This window comes from Peromyscus maniculatus, chromosome 9 (assembly GCF_049852395.1).
Source record: "Peromyscus maniculatus bairdii isolate BWxNUB_F1_BW_parent chromosome 9, HU_Pman_BW_mat_3.1, whole genome shotgun sequence".
NCBI classification, from domain to species: Eukaryota; Metazoa; Chordata; class Mammalia; order Rodentia; family Cricetidae; genus Peromyscus; species Peromyscus maniculatus.
Window position 1 is genome coordinate 10,086,183 of NC_134860.1, and position 18,676 is coordinate 10,104,858.

Below are 18,676 nucleotides of genomic sequence, written 5' to 3' on the forward strand. Positions count from 1 at the left end.
GGGGCATCAGGAGCCAGAGATGAGCTCCAAAGCCTGGGACCCCTTTTTTCTTCCATCTTTGGTAATTCTGGATGTTTTTCTCAGTTCTCCAGACCAGAGTTCATCCTGTTGGCCGGCGAGGCCCCGGTGACCCTACATTTGCCTGGATCCATTGTGGTAACTACGGCTTAGGCTGGGTGGGACAGGAAAGCATCCTCAAGCCGAACAAACTCAAGGCTGACTGGGTCTTTCCAGGGGACGTCTTGGTAGTCTCCCTGTTCTAGGCCCTTCTCTCATGAGCCCTCATATCTCTCCCTCTCTTCCTCCTATTTCTGCTCATGCTGCCTTCTCAAAGCTGTTTAAAGATTAGCGTTCTCCTTTCCATCCACTTCGTCTTCTCCATCTCTCCCATCCCTTCAGACCCCTGCCAGGGCGTGGCCACGCTAGTCCTGCCTCTCCTTCTCCCCTCTGAGAGGAGCTCCTTGTGGCCTCCAGTTCTGTCCTCACAGCCCTAATCTCAGCTCAGCCCCCATCTCCTCCCTCAGCACAAATGCCAGCAGCATCTCCACGGGCTAGGTGCTCTGCCAGGCCCCACTCTATGCTTGGGTGAACAAAGTCCTTTCGTGTGAGGCCTACAGTCTGGCAGGAGGAGGAAAAGAGAGACAAAAGCATAATAGAAAAGCATGCCAGGTTGCGCTTTGTGCTTTGAAAACATTGAGAATACATGGAAAGATGGAAGAGGGTAGAAGATGTTGGGTGAGGACGGGAAAAAGTCACTCCCTTAGCCAGGGAAATGGCTCTAAGGAGACAAGAAGGGAGGGAGTGAGGCAGGGGGATTTTAGGAGAAGGGTCTGGCAGAGGGAGAGCACTATATGGGGGTGCTACCCAGCTCAGCCAAGCACATGGCCTCATGCTTCATGCCCAGCCTGGGGCCGTGAGGTTCTCAGCTAATGTTGAGCATTTGGGAAGACGACCTTCCCATTTTCCATGCTCCCAGAGCCAAGAGGCCTGTCTGGCCAACCCTGTCTGGCTGTGCTGCCTTTTGGCTCTTGGGTCTTTTGGAGGCAGGGCTGTGGGAAGCCTCGGGTGGTGTCTTTCCCTTCCCAGGTTCCTATGCCATCCCTATGCCTGTCTTTTCTGTAGCTCAGAGCAATGTAGATAAACACTAGAAAACCCTCTCTGGCTCAGTCAGGGGTGCATGACTCATGGATGAGTCTGAGGGAAAGCTGGGGAAAGATATGGATCTTATCTCCCCACATTGCAGACCTCATAGGTTCTTCAGAGAGCTCAGACTTGGGTCTGGCTTCTCTCTCTTACCAACTGTGCAACTCTTGGAAAGTCCCTCATTGTCTCTAAGCATCAGTTTCTCATCTGATAATGGGAAGCCAAACTATACTCCTTTCCTAGGTGGGTAGACAATGAAATGAGGTAATCCATGGGACATGCTTAGCCTGACCAGCCCAGGTTAAAGACTCACAGTCTCATCTTAATTGTGGCCATTGGTACTATTATTGTTTTCAGACCAAAAAAGGGAAGTCCTACTTGGCTCTCAGAGACCTCTGTGTGGTCTTGCTGAGTAGACAGTGTCTGGAGGTGAAGTGTGACATGGAGTCCACAGCAGGAGCTGTCTTCAATGTTGTCATGTCCTTCATCAACCTTGAAGAGACCACCTACTTCGGTTTGGCTTATGTGAAAGGTAGGCGTTTGCTGGGGACATTATTGACATGAGCTTCTGGGAACCCAGGTACATGGGGACCTGGACTCTGTTCCTCCTGAAATATTGCTTGATCCTGGGACACCTAACCTTGCTTAACTCAACACAAGTTAGCACAGAGGATGCTCTGGGTACCTGTGTGAAAAGCGTCAAGTGAGCACAGATTGTCATGAAAGAGTCGGGGTAGGATATGGGTTTGTGGCTTGCTGGGTCTGATCAGTTATAGCACTCTGAAGTTAGACAAACAAATATTAAAAACATTTGTAAATTATCTGAGGTGCTGCTGGCATTGTGCACCTTGGCCCCCAAGAACCCAAGGTAGTCGTTCTTGAGAGAATGGTTTTCAAACATTTTTTCCCAAGTTTCTCTTTCTATGAAAGGCTTTTCCCCCTCCCCTCCTGAAAGTACTCCCGTAGGGTAGATGGAGTTCCTCAACCTCAGTGTAGAGTGCAGAATGAAAAGAAGCTGAGAAAAGATTTCATGGGACTTCAGTCTGAGCTCCAGGGCCCATCTGTGAGGTATTAGAGTCTTGGTGTTCCTCATTCTCCAGTTTCTAAAGAGGGGCTTGTGAACTCTTAGTGTGTCACAGTGGGGCTGGTGGCAGTGTCCTTATCTCCCTAGAGTTCTCATCAGACCCCACCCCCACCACAAGGACACCATTTCTAAATAGAAAGAACAGCCATTCTGTATTGTGATGTAGGTCATAATCAGTGGAGTTTAAATTTTGTAACATACAAATGGAAGCACTTTTTAAGAAGAATTGTATTCTTTTTAAGTGCCTGCTGAGTACCAAAAGCTATTCAAATCACTTTATTTAAAAAGATACATTTTAATTAAAATATAGTTATATCACTTTTCCCCTCCCACTCCTCCCTCCAATCCTTCCCATGCCCCATCTCTCAAATTTATGATCTCTTATTCATTAATTATTATTGTCACATGCACACGCTTGCACCCCCCCCCCCCCCCCCCCCCCGTAGCTAGAGTTTTCCTGCCTTGCCCACAGTCAGGACAAATCTCTGTCACCCGCCAGTCCCACAGCCGCTCAGACCCAACCAAGTAAACACAGAGACTTATATTGCTTACAAACTGTATGGCCGTGGCAGGCTTCTTGTTAACTGTTCTTACATCTTAAAGTAACGCATTTCTACAAATCTATACCTTGCCACGTGGCTCGTGGCTTACCAGCATCTTCACATGCTGCTTGTCCTGGCAGTGGCTGGCAGCGTCTCCTTCTGCCTTCCTGTTTTTTTATTTCTCCTCTGTTAGTCCCGCCTATACTTCCTGCCTAGCCACGACCAATCAGGTTTTATTTATTGACCAATCAGAGCAACTTGACATACAGACCATCCCCCAGTACAGCCAAGTGCAGACCATCTCAGACACCTGCACCCAGGCCCATGGTCCTAATCATCCTCTATGCAAACCTGCTGGGTAACGCCACAAGGAACCCAAGAAGGGCTCCCACAGGACATACATTAACATCCCACAGCACCCCACCCCCACATACACACATAACCTGCTGAGTCTGTTCAGTGTTTAGTGTTGCTTAGATGTATATGTTTTCAGGGATGACACTTGGTATTGGATAACTAATTAGAGCGCTCATCTCTGGGGAAAACTAATTGTCCCTTCTCTCTCAACAGTCATTAGTTGCCTGTCGCTTTTCATCTAGGGTTAGAGCCCTGTGAAATTTCCCCTATTGATGTTGGCATGCCAGTTGGCGTTGCCACTATTCTTATCTTATTTAGTCAGCTATACTCTTTAGATTTCATGGGCGTGGCTTTCCTGCTGTATCCAGAAGACACAACCTTACAGCAGACTTTCTGGTCTCCTGGCTCTCACAGTCCTTCTGCTCCCTCCTCTACCATGATCCTGGAGCTTTGGGTGCAGGAGTTGTGTTGTAGACACACCAGTTGGGGCTGGGTGCCCCATGGTCAGTTGTTCTCTGCATTTGGACCAGTAGTGGCTTTCTGGAATGGTCTCTGTCTTCTGTAAAAGAAGCAGCCTTTGATGAGGGTGCGAGCTGCACTTTCCGCCTGGGTAGCCCACAGAAAACATTGCATTTTATTTATTTGAAATGTATAATCCAAGTAAAAGTCAGGCTTGGGAGACAGCTCAATTGGGAAAGTGCTTGTCTTGGAAGCAGGACGACTTGAGTTTGATTCCCAGGACTCATGTACAAAGGACATCTGAGTATGATGGTGTCTCATTGTAATCCCAGTGTTGGGGAGTCAGAGCCGGGCAGATCTCTGGGGCTTGCTGGCCTGCCAGTATACCCTACCTGGGGAGTTACAGGCCACCTGGAGTCCCCATCTCAATAAAAAGGTGGGTGGTGTTGGAGTAATGGCATCCAAGATGGTCCTCGGGCCTCCATAGGCACATGCATGTGATGCTCTCATATATATACCAATGTGCACATACATGCTCAAAACACCAACTGGACAAATATGTAAAATCTAGGTGAGCACAACCCCTACCCTCCAGTCAAGGAGATGCTTGTAAACCTTTCTCATGGGGATGATTCCTGGATTTCTGGAGCTGCTTAGGGAGGGGCCTCCTGGAGAAATCATGAATCTGGATAGAGACCATCTTGGGAAGGTTTGTCAGCCAGACTGTATTGGGAACTCATCCACCCCTTGGAGAGGATCCTTCTTCAGGGAAAGTCAGTATGGTGTGGGGAGTCAAATTCAGCAGCAAGGGTGGAGGGCTGGGGGCGTTGGGTGATGGCCATTAGAAGTACCTGGACACCTACCTACCTTTCCACACATACCTCCCCAGGCAGCAAAGGCTGGATGCTAATTTTAAAGCCCTACCTTGTAACTGTGGTGGGAGCTCACTCTAGAGAAGTCACTGTCCTACACACTGAAGTGGGAGGGTGGAGCACAGGAGCAGACAGCTTAGGATATGCAGAGTGTCAGAGCGGGGCAGAGCTGCAGAAATCCCGGGAGTAGCCCGTGATACTCAGTCTGGTTGAGAACAGCTTTCAAGGGAGCAGAGGGATGGGGGCAGTATATTCAGAGGTTCCAACTGATCTAACCTTCTCCTAGATGGGCTGGAGGATCAACTCTGCAAGAGTTGAAGACCCGAGCTTGCAAATGAGATAGTTATTATCAATGACTTGGTCCTTTCAGGCTGTTACTACAAAGTGCCATAGCTGGGTGGTTTAAACAATCGTCTTTCCACCCTCAAAGTTGGAATCTTCAAGTCTAAGATCAAAGTGTCAGCTGTTTTATTATTGGTATAGGGATCTGCCTTCTGTCTCACAGAGGAAATCCTTCTCACTGAGTCCTCACATGGCAGGGAGAAAGAATGAAAAAGGGAGGAAAGGAGAGCCAGATACACACATAGCAAGGGAGAGGGGGAGGAGCAAGGGAGGGAGAGGGAGAGAGAAACTCAGCTATGAATACCATTATACTGCATGTTTGGACTCACTGGGTGAGGGAGGAGCATGCAAACATTTAGTAGGTAACGTGTCTGTGACTGGGAGGTGCAAGATGGTTCAATCGACGCAGAAAGACCTGACATGTGGCAGGGACTCCATTCCTTTGTCATATGATGACAGCAGGAAAGCAGATGCTAAGTGACAGCTCTTCATCATAAATGCAGTTGTCACTCAGCATCCACAGGAATCGGATTCTAGGACCCCAGCAGACACCCAAATCCACAGAAGTACATATATATAAGGAGGCGGTGTATGCATGTGCTTTGTGCACTCTCTTGTGTGTCTCTAGAGTACTCAATTCAGTATGAACGCTATCTGCATGGGTGCCACACTGTATCGTAGAGGGGACACTGACAGAAAGGTCTGTACATATTTAGTACATGTAAAATAAGTATTTCAATATGTGGTTGGTTGAATCTGCAGACACAGACTGTGCATATGGAGAGCTGGCTGTAACTCTGTTTCTTCTTGATCATTTTCCTTTGTCTCCGCTAAGCTCCTATGGCCTGTGCAAGAGTCCCTTGTTACCAGATACTGAAGGGACCAATGCAGCTTGCACCCTACCCCTCTGGGAAGAGCCCAAGGGATGAGTCTGAGGGTGGGGCACTCCCTATCATTCTTCCTCCAAACTCTATTTCCATCTCAGGCGAAGAGTTCTTTTTCCTGGACAAGGACACCAGATTGTGCAAAGTTGCCCCAGAAGGCTGGAGAGAACAGCACCCGAAAGGTTCCATGGATACTTTGACTCTCTTCCTGCGGATAAAGTTCTTTGTCAGTCACTATGGGCTGCTCCGGTGAGTGCTGCAGCCTGTTCCTAGGATCATTAAGGGTAACTGGCATTATGGGTAGGGGATAGGTAGAGTCACGGAGAATGATATATTGCATATAAAGGTCAATTTCTGTCCATGGGGTTCTGATGAATCAAGCGGAAAACTAGTCTTTTAGGGTGGGCCCTGATCAAAATGAGAAGTCATTCCCTGTATTTCAGATATAGTCCACTCAACATCAGGTTCTCTTTTCCCTAAATCCCTGCAAGGTACAGCTCTACAGCTCAGGGTTCCATGAGAATTCATTGGCTTTGCAGTCAGCTCACCATCTCTGTTTTCTGTTGCTTACTAGAGACACCACCTAACTGAACATCAGTTTTATGTCTTGAACTACATCCTTATGGGTGTTAGGTGAAGTACCTGGTATAGAGAAGCCCCATCAGGAGGAAGGGGCATGGTGTGGGTGGAGGAGCCCACACTAGTCTCTCTGGTTCTGTTCTCTGGGTTCTGCTGGGTTGTATCCATTTCCCCAGACTTGGAAGCCCTCCAGTGTAGTCCTCTCCCGACTCTCAAGCTGTCCTTATTCTCGTGTTTCTTTGCTAGGCACAGCCTGACAAGGCATCAGTTTTACCTGCAGCTTCGGAAAGACATTTTAGAAGAGAGGCTGTACTGTGACGACGAGACGCTGCTGCAGCTGGGGGTGCTTGCCCTGCAGGCTGAGGTCGGCAGTTATCCTAAGGAGGTAAGGGTGCTACCTGGGGTCCTAAGGAGATAGGGGTACTACCTGGGATCCTAAGGGGGTAGGGGCGCTACCTGGGGTCCTAAGGGGGTAGGGGCGCTACCTGGGGTCCTAAGGAGGTAGGGCTGCTACCTGGGGTCCTAAGGGGGTAGGGGTGCTACCTGGGGTCCTAAGGAGGTAGGGGTGCTACCTGGGGTCCTAAGGGGGTAGGGCTGCTACCTGGGGTCTTTGGGTGGAGTCACTGGAAAGATGACTTTGGGAGGAGGAGGCTGTTAGGAATAGAGAGGCTTTGCTTCTGAAGTGTCGTTAGCATCTATCACTGAGATTGGGGTAAACTGTCTCCATCCATCCACCCACCTACCCATCTACCTACCCAGCCATTTATCAAACAAGCATTCATTGAATACTTTTCCTATGTTCTGGGATATATATATATGTTATAATTAATATATATATATATTAAGTTCATACATTGTAATGTAATTCCAATCCAGCACACCCCTCTTTATATCAGTCAGTTTGTGCTACTACAATGAAATACCCAACACAGTTAACTTACCAAAGAGAAAAGATTGTAGGTTTAGAAGCTCAAAGTCCAAGATTGGGCCACACCATTGGTTTGGCCTCTGATGAGGGTGTTGGGTAGCAGCACTTCACAGTGGGAATACATGTTGGGGGGGACTCATGATGCCAAATAGGAATTCAGAGGGAGAGAGGCTAAGATCCCATGGTCCCTTCTGAAGGAAAGCCTCCAATGATTTAAGGACCCCCATTAGCTCTTCCATGAGAACTCCATCATTTTCCAATAGAACCATGCTTGAGATCAAGACTATCTACACTGGACCCTTTGGGGATCACTCAGACCAGAGCCAAACCATAGTAATGTACACACTTACTGAGTCTTTATCACCACCAACACCAACATCAATAGCCAATCTTTATTAAGAGATCACTCTATCTGCCATCGACCAAAACATCTAGCTCACATAAACATGGCAAAGTTAACATCACATCTTCTAGACAGACAATCTGTAAAGGTATGGATTTGGGCAGGTGAGGTAGTGGAGGGGGATTTGGGAGGAGTTAGGAGAGGAAAACTGCAATCAGAATATATTGTATGAAAAAAATCTATCTTCAATAAAAATATGTCAATAAACTTTATTTTTAAGGACAGTTTTAGCTTTACAGTAAGATTAAGCAGAAGATACAGAGATTTCTTGTCTCCTATTTATAGTCTCCCCCCAGAAACAATATAACCATTTCCTATTTATAGTCTCCCCCCCCCAAACAATATAACCCTCCTGCTATATTTGTTACACTCAACCAACCTGTTTTATCACCTAGACTGACACACTGCTATCATCTAGAATCCATCATTGTGCTTGATTTTCTGTGTATGGGCACTTCAGACAATGTTAGGGGAGTGCACTAGATTTCCATCACTGTAACAAAATACCTGTGGCCATCAGCTTGGGAGGAGGAAAGATCTATTTAGCCCATGGCTTCAGAGGTTCTAATCCATGGCCATTGGCTCTGTCACTTTGGGATGTGGTGGCACCATAAATCATGATTGAAGGGAAGACGTGGCTACCTCTTAAAGGTCCCATTTCCTTCCAATATTACCAAGGGCTTTGAAGTCACATGGCCTTCAGGGGACACTTAACATTCTAACTACAGCCAGGAGGCTCCCACAGGGACAGCCCCTCTCTGTGTTGTTAGTGGGCAGGAGGAAGAGGCTTCAGGTGTGTCATGGGTGATGAGGCTGGGTAGGTGGTACGTGTCACACTTGGGAGAACTTAGCATGCCTTGCTAAGGGGCTTGTATTTTGTTTGAGAAGTGCTTCTGGTGGTGGAGGAAGAACTGAAAAGTGCTGCCGTGAAAGATGGGAGCCCCTGCAAAATTCTAAGCAGGGAAGTAACATGATTACATTTGCATTTTAAAGACGGAGACAAAGGCAATTTGGTATAAAAATAAATCTCCTTAATCACACCATCACAGCAGAACAATATTCCATGGGCACAGACTCTCCCAGCCTATCACATGTGGAGATTTTATAGTCGTAGATATCTCTGCACTCCATCTGCACTCTCTCTTGTCATGACCTGTGGCCTTCCTGTGGATGCCACGGAGCTGGAGTTCTTGCATGTTATGACTCCATGGGACTGGCACTTCCTTCACATATCCCATCCCCTCTGCTGGGCACTCCCTGATAGTGCCATGTAAGTGATAATTATGATTATTGACACACGAGTTGCACCTAGCGTTCTCTTTTACAAATGCCACATAGATAAAAGTACTTGTGCCTGGACCTTTCTGGGTCTGTGTTGACTTCTTCTCTTAGGTATGTTCTTAGCAAGAAATGCCAGGAGAAAGATCCTATATGCCCCTTTTTCCTCCCTAAATGTTTCAGTAAACTTTGTTTTTCAGGAAACCCATTAGTCAACTTTCTGTCACTGTGACAGAATAGCCTAGATAATCCACTTAAAGGAGGGAAGCTTCATTTTGGCTTCACAGGTCTTGGCCCATGTTTGCAGGCTCCCTCATGTTAGGTAGGCCAAGTTGAGGCAGCAAACCTCAGGAGTAGAGCGGAGCAAAACTCATGGTGGATCATGGTAGCCAGGAAGCAAAACAGCAGAATGAGAGGACAGGGCGTGGGTCCCAGCAGCAACGTTAAGGTAAGAACTCCTCACTCCCTTCCACTGGATCCCACTTCCCGAGGGTTCTCCAAACAGTGCCACTTGCTCATGACAGTCTTTAGCATATGGACCTTTGGGGGACTTAAGATCCAAACCACAACAGAGCAGTTAGGTTTACAGCAAAGCTGAACGTCAGGTGGGAAGGTGAGAGATTTGCTGTGTCCCTCACCTCACAGTGTCCCCTGGTGAATAATATAATCTCATACCAGAAGGGCCATTTGTTACAACTGATGATCCGATGCTGACAGATCATCGTCACCAGAGTACTTGGTTAAGGGAGGGGTTCACTTCTGGTGTCATATAGTCTATGGGTTTTGACAAATATGTGATGACATGAATCACTATATATAATGTCATACAGAGTGGTCTCATTGCTCTAGAAATCATCAACGCTCCCCTTATCAGTGTTCTGCCTGTCTGTCCTCTGGCAACCACTCATCTCTTTACCATATCTGTAGCAGGAGAACTCATATTTAGATATGGTAGGCGACCTTTCATATAGGTTTATGTCACTTAGTAACATAGACTTAAGCACCGTCACATCTTTTCCTTGTTGGCTCATTTAGTTTTTAGTGCTGACTAACTAGTCTGCCATTGGCCAGATGTACCATTGTTTTTTCCACTCACTCCCTGGACAGCTTTTGCTTCTAAGGTTCGGCAATTAGGAGGAAAGCTGCTATTAACAACCATGTGCAGTGATTGATTTGTTTTCAGTGCTGGGCATCTAACCCAGGGCCTTCTACAAGCTAGGCAAGCACTCTTCCCTGAGCTACATTCTCGGCTCCATGGTAGGTTTTTCTGCAGGCATGGGTCTTCAAGTCTTTGGGGTTGATTGCCAGATTCTTGGTTAGAGTCTGTTAATTCTGTACGAGGTTGGCCAACTGTCTAACGAAGTGGCTGTATCGTTATCCACTCCCACCCACAATGAATGTGAGTTCCCGTTGCTTCTGTTCCAGTGGTACTTGGTGTTGTCGGTGTTCTGAATTTTGGCCAAGCTAACATTTTTTTTTTAATGCACCAGATTACTGAGAAGTTTCTTTCTCTTTGGGCCTCTGATCTGAACCCTTACTCAGCCTGGGTCACCTGGAGAATTCTGGGATTCTCAGTCTGTGATGACATGTAGATAGGCCTGTGCCATGGCATGAATGTAGAGTGTACACAGTGGTGTGCCCTTCTGAACCTCATCAGACTTACTCACCTACCCTCTGAATAGGGGTCAGATTCACCCAGCCCTCAGCTGCCTTCTTCTGGGTAACTACCATCAAAGTTGGGGGGACAATGATTTGCCCCAAGGGTAGTGTAGTAGTACTTTCTCATATGGACCACCAGCCAGAAATAATGACATTGAGACTTATTATTAATTATGAAAGCTTGGCCTTTAGCTTGGGCTTGTTTCTAACTAGCTCTTATAATTTAATTAACTCAGGTTTTAAAATCTACCTTCTGCCACATGGCTCTTTACCTTCCTCAGTACAGCTTGTTGGACTTGCTCTGAGTCTGCTGATGAAATCCACAGCCTAGATTCCTCCTCCCAGTTTCTCTCTCTGCCCAGAAGTCCCGCCTATCCTCTCCTGCCTAGCTATTGGCCATTTAGCTTTTTATTAAATCAATCAGAAGGTGACTCAGGCTGAGACACATCTTTACAGTGTACAAAAAGATTATTCCACAACAGGATAGGCAGGCAGGGGAGCCTCAAGATTGGGATAGACTGAATCAGAAATACAGATGTAGGGTAAACTCCCTGCTACCCCATCCTTCCCTCCTCATTTTTTTTGCAGTGGACCTGCAGATTGTACCTACATGAGCTTCACCATACTTCTGTTTGTCCCCAGGTCTGTGTTGAGGAAACCCAGGACTAGGCGACACGGGCTGCAGCCTCAGTTTCCTAAGCAGCAGACCAGTTGAGATCTGGGTGGGGACAAGGGATCTGGTCTCCTCAGACATGGTCTTGTAGAGGGATAATGTCATATCTGAGACTTCCTTGTTATTTGGTTTCACTTCTGATACAGAACACAGCACTATGTCCCAGAGGCACCTCCTTGTCCTGGGGTCCATTGCAAGTATGATTCTGCACACATTTTTCTTCTATTCAGAACTGGCTGGAAGGCTTCCTGGATAAGCTCTTCCTCGACATGTTCTTCCCAGCAGGTGGAGAGTAAAACATATTTCCGAATTCAAGATTACATACCGGCAAGGCTTATTGAGCGAATGACAGCAATCCGGGCCCAAGTAGAAATCTCCGAGATGCACCGGCTCAGTTCTGCACCTTGGGGAGAAGATGCTGAGCTGGAGTTCTTAGAGGTGAGGCCTCTGGGGTCCTGAGAGAGGTGTCAGAGTCCAGGAAATGTAGTCAGGGTTCTCTCTGCAGCCGGATCTAGGGACTAGAAGGGATTAAAGTTGCAAGGAGGTGTAGGCAAGGGATTAACCCACAAAAGGAAGAATCTTTCATCACCCTGAGCAACATGGAGAGGCTTCTGGTAATAGGTGTGGCATTAGAAATGACCCTTCAAAGGGATAGGATCTATTGGACTAGGCTGGGTGTTGCAGGGCCTTGTTTTGACCTTAGAGAGACATCTCTGATACTTTTCTGTGGGCAGGGAGACTTCATAGGTGATGTAGAGGACACCTGAGGTAGAGAACTAGACTACAAGCTGGGCAGAGCTATTGGGAGATGTGCAGCCTGTGAGCGACTGTCAGCACAGCTGTAGAGGAAGTTCTCTCTTCTCTCCCCACCTCAAAGCAGCAGCGGTTCAGTCTCACACGCCAAGAGCACCCACGGTGATGAGTGTGTTGCTCACTTCGTTACCCCCCCCCCACCCCTCATCGTCGGCTAGGTGCTGTGGGGAATGGAGACAAAGAGCATGTGTTCCCTGTCCTTGGTGGGTCCTAGATCTCTGAATGACAACTGTTTATTTAGAGGTGGGCACGCTGTGACAGAGAGAGCAGGACCAAAGCCGGTGACGGGTGGGATGGGGCAAGAGCCGCCTCTTTTCTTTGCAGGTACATGAGCAGGGTGTGTGTGAACGGGGAGGATCTTCTAGAAAAGGTCCATGTGGCTGGACCTCCAGACTTGGGGAACAGTTTCCAAAGGAAATGTGGGAATGTGCGCATTTCTCTGTATCTAATTCTCTTAACTTGGGTCAACATATTGTGTCCACATGTTTGTTTGTTTGTTTGTTTTTGCCTTTAAGGAGATGAGCGCTTGAGAGGAGAACTGGAAAAGTGAGGTTTTGACTTTTCTTTTTGGCCAGTCATCTAGGAAAATGATCCCAACACCTAGCATGGGGGTAGTCTGTGAGCATTTCATCCTCTAAGTCCCACCAGAAACACTCACTGAGTTCTCTAGCCCAGTCTCACACATGTTCCCTGCCCTGGATGAGGGCCATGTGGAGAACTCGAGGCCATAGAGCTAGAGAACCGAGTTGAGATCAAGGACTTCACCCTGCAGGTCACTCCTGTGGGATGAATGCTGCCTGCAACCTGTCCCCAGCCTTGCTCTCTGTGCTGAGCTCTGTCCTATCCCTCCCTCCACTGTAGAACTATGAAAAAGTGACTATAAAAATAGCTACTGTCTTAGAAGCAAAAGGCAGAAGACTATTTTTTTTTTGTCTTCCTGTCTTTCACAAAAAGCATCAGGTAGATTTTATTTCATTTGCATGCAATGTTGATTCATCTTAAGACATACTCTGTCTCCTACTCTTCCCTTTGGTGGCCTCACCACAGTGACTAATGCTGTAGGTTGCATGTTCTTGGTACAGAGAGTTGAAGATAGAATGAGCTTTGCACCCCCAGAACTCTCTGAGAGCATCCCTGTCACTGTGTGAGTTGTTAAAGTCTTTTCTTTCCCAAATATGAAAGAAAACATTTCCACACCATGCTGCCTCAGAGAATAAGCACACTCACATTTTGATATATTCACCCTTCTATAGTCATTTATATGTATATATGCATATGCATTTATAAGTGGGCATATATTATATAAGTACTCTTATGTATTCATATAACCATGCATTGCAAAAAATTTGAAAACTTACTTTGAATCAATACACGCTCCCCTTCAACACTGTATTCTTTGCCATATAAATAGTCCCAATATGCAACACTAAATTTAATATTTTTCTATATCCATCATTGGCTGTGTTTCTGCTTCATTTATTCGGGGTGAGAATCTCATGAGTGGAGTCACACAGCTGGGTGGCCGTGCTCAGTTCAACCACTGGTGCTACGTATTGCTGAGGCATCTCGTCTCCCACCCACCTCTGGACATTCCTTGTCCCTCTAACCAGGATGTCAATACCATCAGTGCCCTGGATGCACAGAGCCCACTGCAAAGCTGGTATACCACAAACAATCACTAGACATTTAATTATAGCTCCTTTGGGCTCTTCTTTTTCATAAAAAGAGGAAATCATTCCCAGGTGGCTGCCTGCTGGCTTGGTTCACGGATGCTGTACTCTGCCAATTCATTTCCTCCCACTGGCAGCCGGCTTGGCAGCAGTCCAGTGTGGGTACCACTGAATGCCACCCTTGGTCTGGAAGATTCACAGCTGTGTGAGTGTATGAATCCCTGAACAACCTGTTCAAGGTTAGCTCTCTGTTTTCCAGACATCCTCAATGCTCGACCTGCTCCCACTCAACTAGGGACTATGATGTGATATGAAAACAATTCCAGTTGCCTGTTGAAATCATATTAGTTATGTTCTGTATTTTTCTCTCTCCTTAGCATTCTGATGAATGTGTTCCCTGGGTGTTACAAGCATTTTGTCCTTCACTGCCTGGGAGATAGGCTCCCTTAGCCTATTCCTGTGAGTCTGCACCAAATTAGAAATAGAATTATGAGAAGGATTTGTCTTGGTTATGTAGCACATTTTCCTGGGGTACATTCTCAGAGATGGAATTATAGGGCCAAAGCATACAAATTGCTGAGAGTTAGGAAGAAGAATCCATTTGTGACCCGCAGTTTTCAGTACAGCAAGGGGCAGTCAGGACTGCTTGGTTTCAATTTCACTTTGCTATCTGCTGCTGGAAGAACAGGGAACTGTGGAGGATGGATGAGGAAAGGAACCACGAAAGGCAGGAGACAGACGACATTATTTTGCTTTTTACAGATCGAAGGTATCCCAGAAGACATTATGCCTGTTTATATGTGTTCCCACTCTTCAGGAATTCTCTGAATTTTAGTTGTTGAGAGTGATTTCTTGGAATCAAACAGACCCCTTTACTGAGATTCCCATTCCTGCCTCCAAGGAATCTAGGCAGGTTATTTGGATCTGTTGAGTGATTTGCCTCTCAGATATGGAGAATTTATTTCGTGATTTTTTCCTAAGCTTGCTGAGCCAAAAGTTTGAACATCATATCCAATAACAGAAAATTGTTCTGATATATGTAGTAAAAAGAAATTGAAACTATGATTTCCAAATTGAACCACATAAGCATAGCCACATAGACCCCAGTGTATTGCCACAAACTGTTCTTATAGCCCTGTACCTTATTTTATATTTGTTCCAACAGGGTTCGATATTTTAGACATTTATATCAAGAGGGACAAAAACAGAAGTTGGCATCACATGGGTAACCTGAGCATATTGGAAACAAAGGGGAGGCTGAATGTCCTTAGCCACAGCTGTGAATCTGTGTAAATGTGGACCCAGGCTGAATTATGAACTTCAAAACAGGCAATGAAGTCTGGGCAGAGCAGCCACTGATAACGTCCCAATAACCCATGGCTCCTTAGTGGAGACTAGCTATGCTATCAAAATCCTTATGTCCCTCACCTGAGCATGGTCCTAATGATGCTTGGTTGTGTGGCCAAACAGGACTTGTCAACTGGCAAGTAATGACAAGGAGCATCCAGCCTTTTCAGGTGCTATGGTTATTTGTTATATGCTTTTTGAAAGCAATTACAAATTTAAAATACAGGAAATAATAGAATTCTTGTAATGTCAGTAGTGTTTTCTTTGTGTGTACGGTGTTATGTTGTTTTTGAGTCAGGGGCTCTCACTGGGGCCTGGGCTTGCCAGTTAGGCTAGGCAAGCTGGCCAGGGATCCTCCTACCTCTGCCTCCCCAGGGATCCTCCTACCTCTGCCTCCCCAGGGATCCCCCTACCTCTGCCTCCCCAGGGATCCCCCTACCTCTGCCTCCCCAGGGATCCCCCTACCTCTGCCTCCCCAGGGATCCCCCTACCTCTGCCTCCCCAGGGATCCCCCTACCTCTGCCTCCCCAGGGATCCCCCTACCTCTGCCTCCCCAGGGATCCCCCTACCTCTGCCTCCCCAGGGATCCCCCTACCTCTGCCTCCCCAGGGATCCCCCTGCCTCTGCCTCCTCAGGGATCCCCCTGCCTCTGCCTCCTCAGGGATCCCCCTGCCTCTGCCTCCCGAGGGATCCACCTACTTCTGCCTCCCCAGGGATCCCCCTACCTCTGCCTCCCCAGGGATCCCCCACCTCTGCCTCCCCAGGGATCCCCCTACCTCTGCCTCCCCAGGGATCCCCCTACCTCTGCCTCCCCAGGGATCCCCCTACCTCTGCCTCCTCAGGGATCCCCCTACCTCTGCCTCCCCAGGGATCCCCCTACCTCTGCCTCCCCAGGGATCCCCCACCTCTGCCTCCCCAGGGATCCCCCTACCTCTGCCTCCCCAGGGATCCCCCTACCTCAGCCTCCTCAGGGATCCCCCTGCCTCTGCCTCCCCAGGGATCCCCCTACCTCTGCCTCCCCAGGGATCCCCCACCTCTGCCTCCCCAGGGATCCCCCTACCTCTGCCTCCCCAGAGATCCCCCTACCTCAGCCTCCTCAGGGATCCCCCTGCCTCTGCCTCCTCAGGGATCCCCCTGCCTCTGCCTCCCCAGGGATCCCCCTACTTCTGCCTCACCAGGGATCCCCCTACCTCTGCCTCCCCAGGGATCCCCCTACCTCTGCCTCCCCAGGGGGATCCCCCACCTCTGCCTCCCCAGGGATCCCCCACCTCAGCCTCCCCAGGGATCCCCCACCTCTGCCTCCCCAGAGATCCCCCACCTCAGCCTCCCCAGGGATCCCCCTACCTCTGCCTCCCCAGGGATCCCCCTACCTCTGCCTCCTCAGGGATCCCCCTGCCTCTGCCTCCCCAGGGATCCCCCTGCCTCTGCCGCCCCAGTGCTTGCATTACAAGCACCCACTACATCCAGCTTTTTACATAAGTGCTGGGAATGCAAGTCAGGTCTAAGCCATCTTTCCAGCCCCAACAGCTACTTCCTTTGTGACGTCCTTAGACTATAAGAACAGAAGAGGGGAGATGCTCATTAAAATGTTGGATTTTGTGAAAAATAGCAACAACAAAAAGTTTCTTTTCATTTGAAGAATGTGAAGAACTTGGCTTGCAGAGACAAAAAAAAAAAAGTTTAATTGACTCGAGTTCAACTGACCCAATTACCTAGCCCTTCTCTGCCTCCATTTTCTCCTTCAGAAAAAGATAGCTTCACCTTTGTCTTATGATTGTTAGGAAAACAATCAAATACCCGGCTGTGCTTGGCTGCATGTGTTATCAGTATTCAAGTATCATGACCCTTTTAGAGTAATTAAAAAAATCAAAAAATGAAAAGTTAATGCTAAACAGTTTAAAAAAAGTTTAGGAAAAAAAAAGGCAAGTTTAGAAAAGGTGTCTTTATTTTCCTGGTGGCCATTTATGTCGATGCTTTAAAACAGTGTTCATCAAAGTCCTTAACACTGTATCATGCTGTCTTGGGCAGCCTCTCTTTGTCATACTTGAATCAATGTCCTGCTTGGTCATGGATATTTCAATACAAATACTCCGTGTTTTTATTGGGTGACAGTGGTGATGATGATGATGATGATGATAACAATGATGACAGTGTCTCTTTCAAGCTAAAAGCAGGAGGCTCAGCACCCCGACATTTAATCACAATCTGATAGAGAGCCAGGGTGTTTGCAGGCTTCATGATTACTCATCAACAGAAGAGAGGTCAGCAATGAGCTTGAGAATAACAAACACAATTTCTAATTGGTCTCCCTCTATGGCTATGCCTGGGGATGAGGAAGATCATGTAGATAGGGCATATCTTCTGTCTGCTGAGGATAGAGACATGGACCAGAGCTCACGAGTGAAGCCCATCTGAGAGGCTCTCAGATGTCCAGCCCAGGAAGCCCTTCCTGTAGATTCACGTGCATCATCCTTCCGATGAGGACTTCTGGGCCATGTGACAACTCTTCAGACAATAAAACATTTGTGTTGAGTTCATGCTTGAAATTCTCTTGAGAATTCAATTGGCTTGATATAGCTACCAGCTTTGATTGACCTTTGACCTCTTGCAAAATTCAATCCCTTAGCTTGGTAAACTGAGGCAAGAGGGGGGCGGTGGGGATCCAACAGAGGCATCACTGAGTGGAAAGGCATGCTGGAGTGACAGATATCTCCCCTGCAGATTGTTCTTGGCTCACTTTGCTTTGACAGCCTTGATAATGACCTGAATACTGCTTTTTGTTCTGGTGCCTCAGCTTTTGCAAGTGGAACACGAAAAGATGGGACCAGATGACTGGCACAACTGGGGAAGGGAGCCCCTAACTTTGAGATGTCCCAAGAGTCTGAATCATAAGAAACACTTGTTTCCCATCTTTTCATCCTAGTGTCTTATATTTGTAAGAATGTATCCCAAACGTTCTTTTCAGTACCCTACAAATAAAGAGTTCTTTAGGTTAGGAAGAAAGGAAGTGAGGGAGGGAGAGAGGGAGGGAGGGAAGGAGGGAGAGAGGGAGGGAGGGAGGGAGGGAGGGAGAAAGGAAGGAAGGAAGGAAGGAAGGAAGGAAGGAAGGAAGGAAGGAAGGAAGGAAGGAAGGAAGACGTCATTGTGTCAGAGGTGTGTATATATTCCAGAGTGAGAAAAAACTGTCTAGCTGGATGTTTCTTCATCTTGTGTGGCAACAATGGACCTTTTCCACAGGGGGGTTGGGGGTCATGATTTGAAGCAGTCAACTCATGGGTCTTAAGGTGGCTTTTTCCTTCCTCCAGGTTGTTCAGCAACTCCCAGAATATGGAGTCCTGGTTCATCGAGTTTTTCCAGAGAAGAAGAGACCAGAAGGGAAAATGGCCTTGGGGGTCTGTGCCAAAGGTATCATAGTCTACGAGGTGAAAAGCAGCCGCAGGATCGCGACATCACAGTTTCCATGGAGAGAAACCGGGATGATTTCAAGTCGTGTGAGTGAAGCTCAGCTGACAGCCTCCCATGCTCCCTTTCCTTTGCTCTGCGGCCCCTTTAAGTGGCAGTGGCTATGTGAATTCCTCTTGACATATTCACATACAGCCTGTCACACATTAACCTGTATTCTGGTGCATTGACATATTTGGGA

The 18,676-nt window shown here is 47.5% G+C and overlaps 1 protein-coding gene across 1 annotated transcript in view; it reads left to right on the forward strand.

Annotated features, from left to right (window-relative positions):
- Window positions 1-18,676, forward strand: part of Frmpd2 (FERM and PDZ domain containing 2) — a 121,272-nt gene that overhangs the window by 41,018 nt on the left and 61,578 nt on the right. The window contains exons 9-14 of the mRNA XM_076544369.1: window positions 85-156; window positions 1,501-1,675; window positions 5,785-5,932; window positions 6,509-6,647; window positions 11,486-11,641; window positions 18,339-18,524. Coding sequence (XP_076400484.1) covers window positions 85-156; window positions 1,501-1,675; window positions 5,785-5,932; window positions 6,509-6,647; window positions 11,486-11,641; window positions 18,339-18,524 — 876 coding nt within the window. The remainder of the gene's footprint in view (window positions 1-84; window positions 157-1,500; window positions 1,676-5,784; window positions 5,933-6,508; window positions 6,648-11,485; window positions 11,642-18,338; window positions 18,525-18,676) is intronic.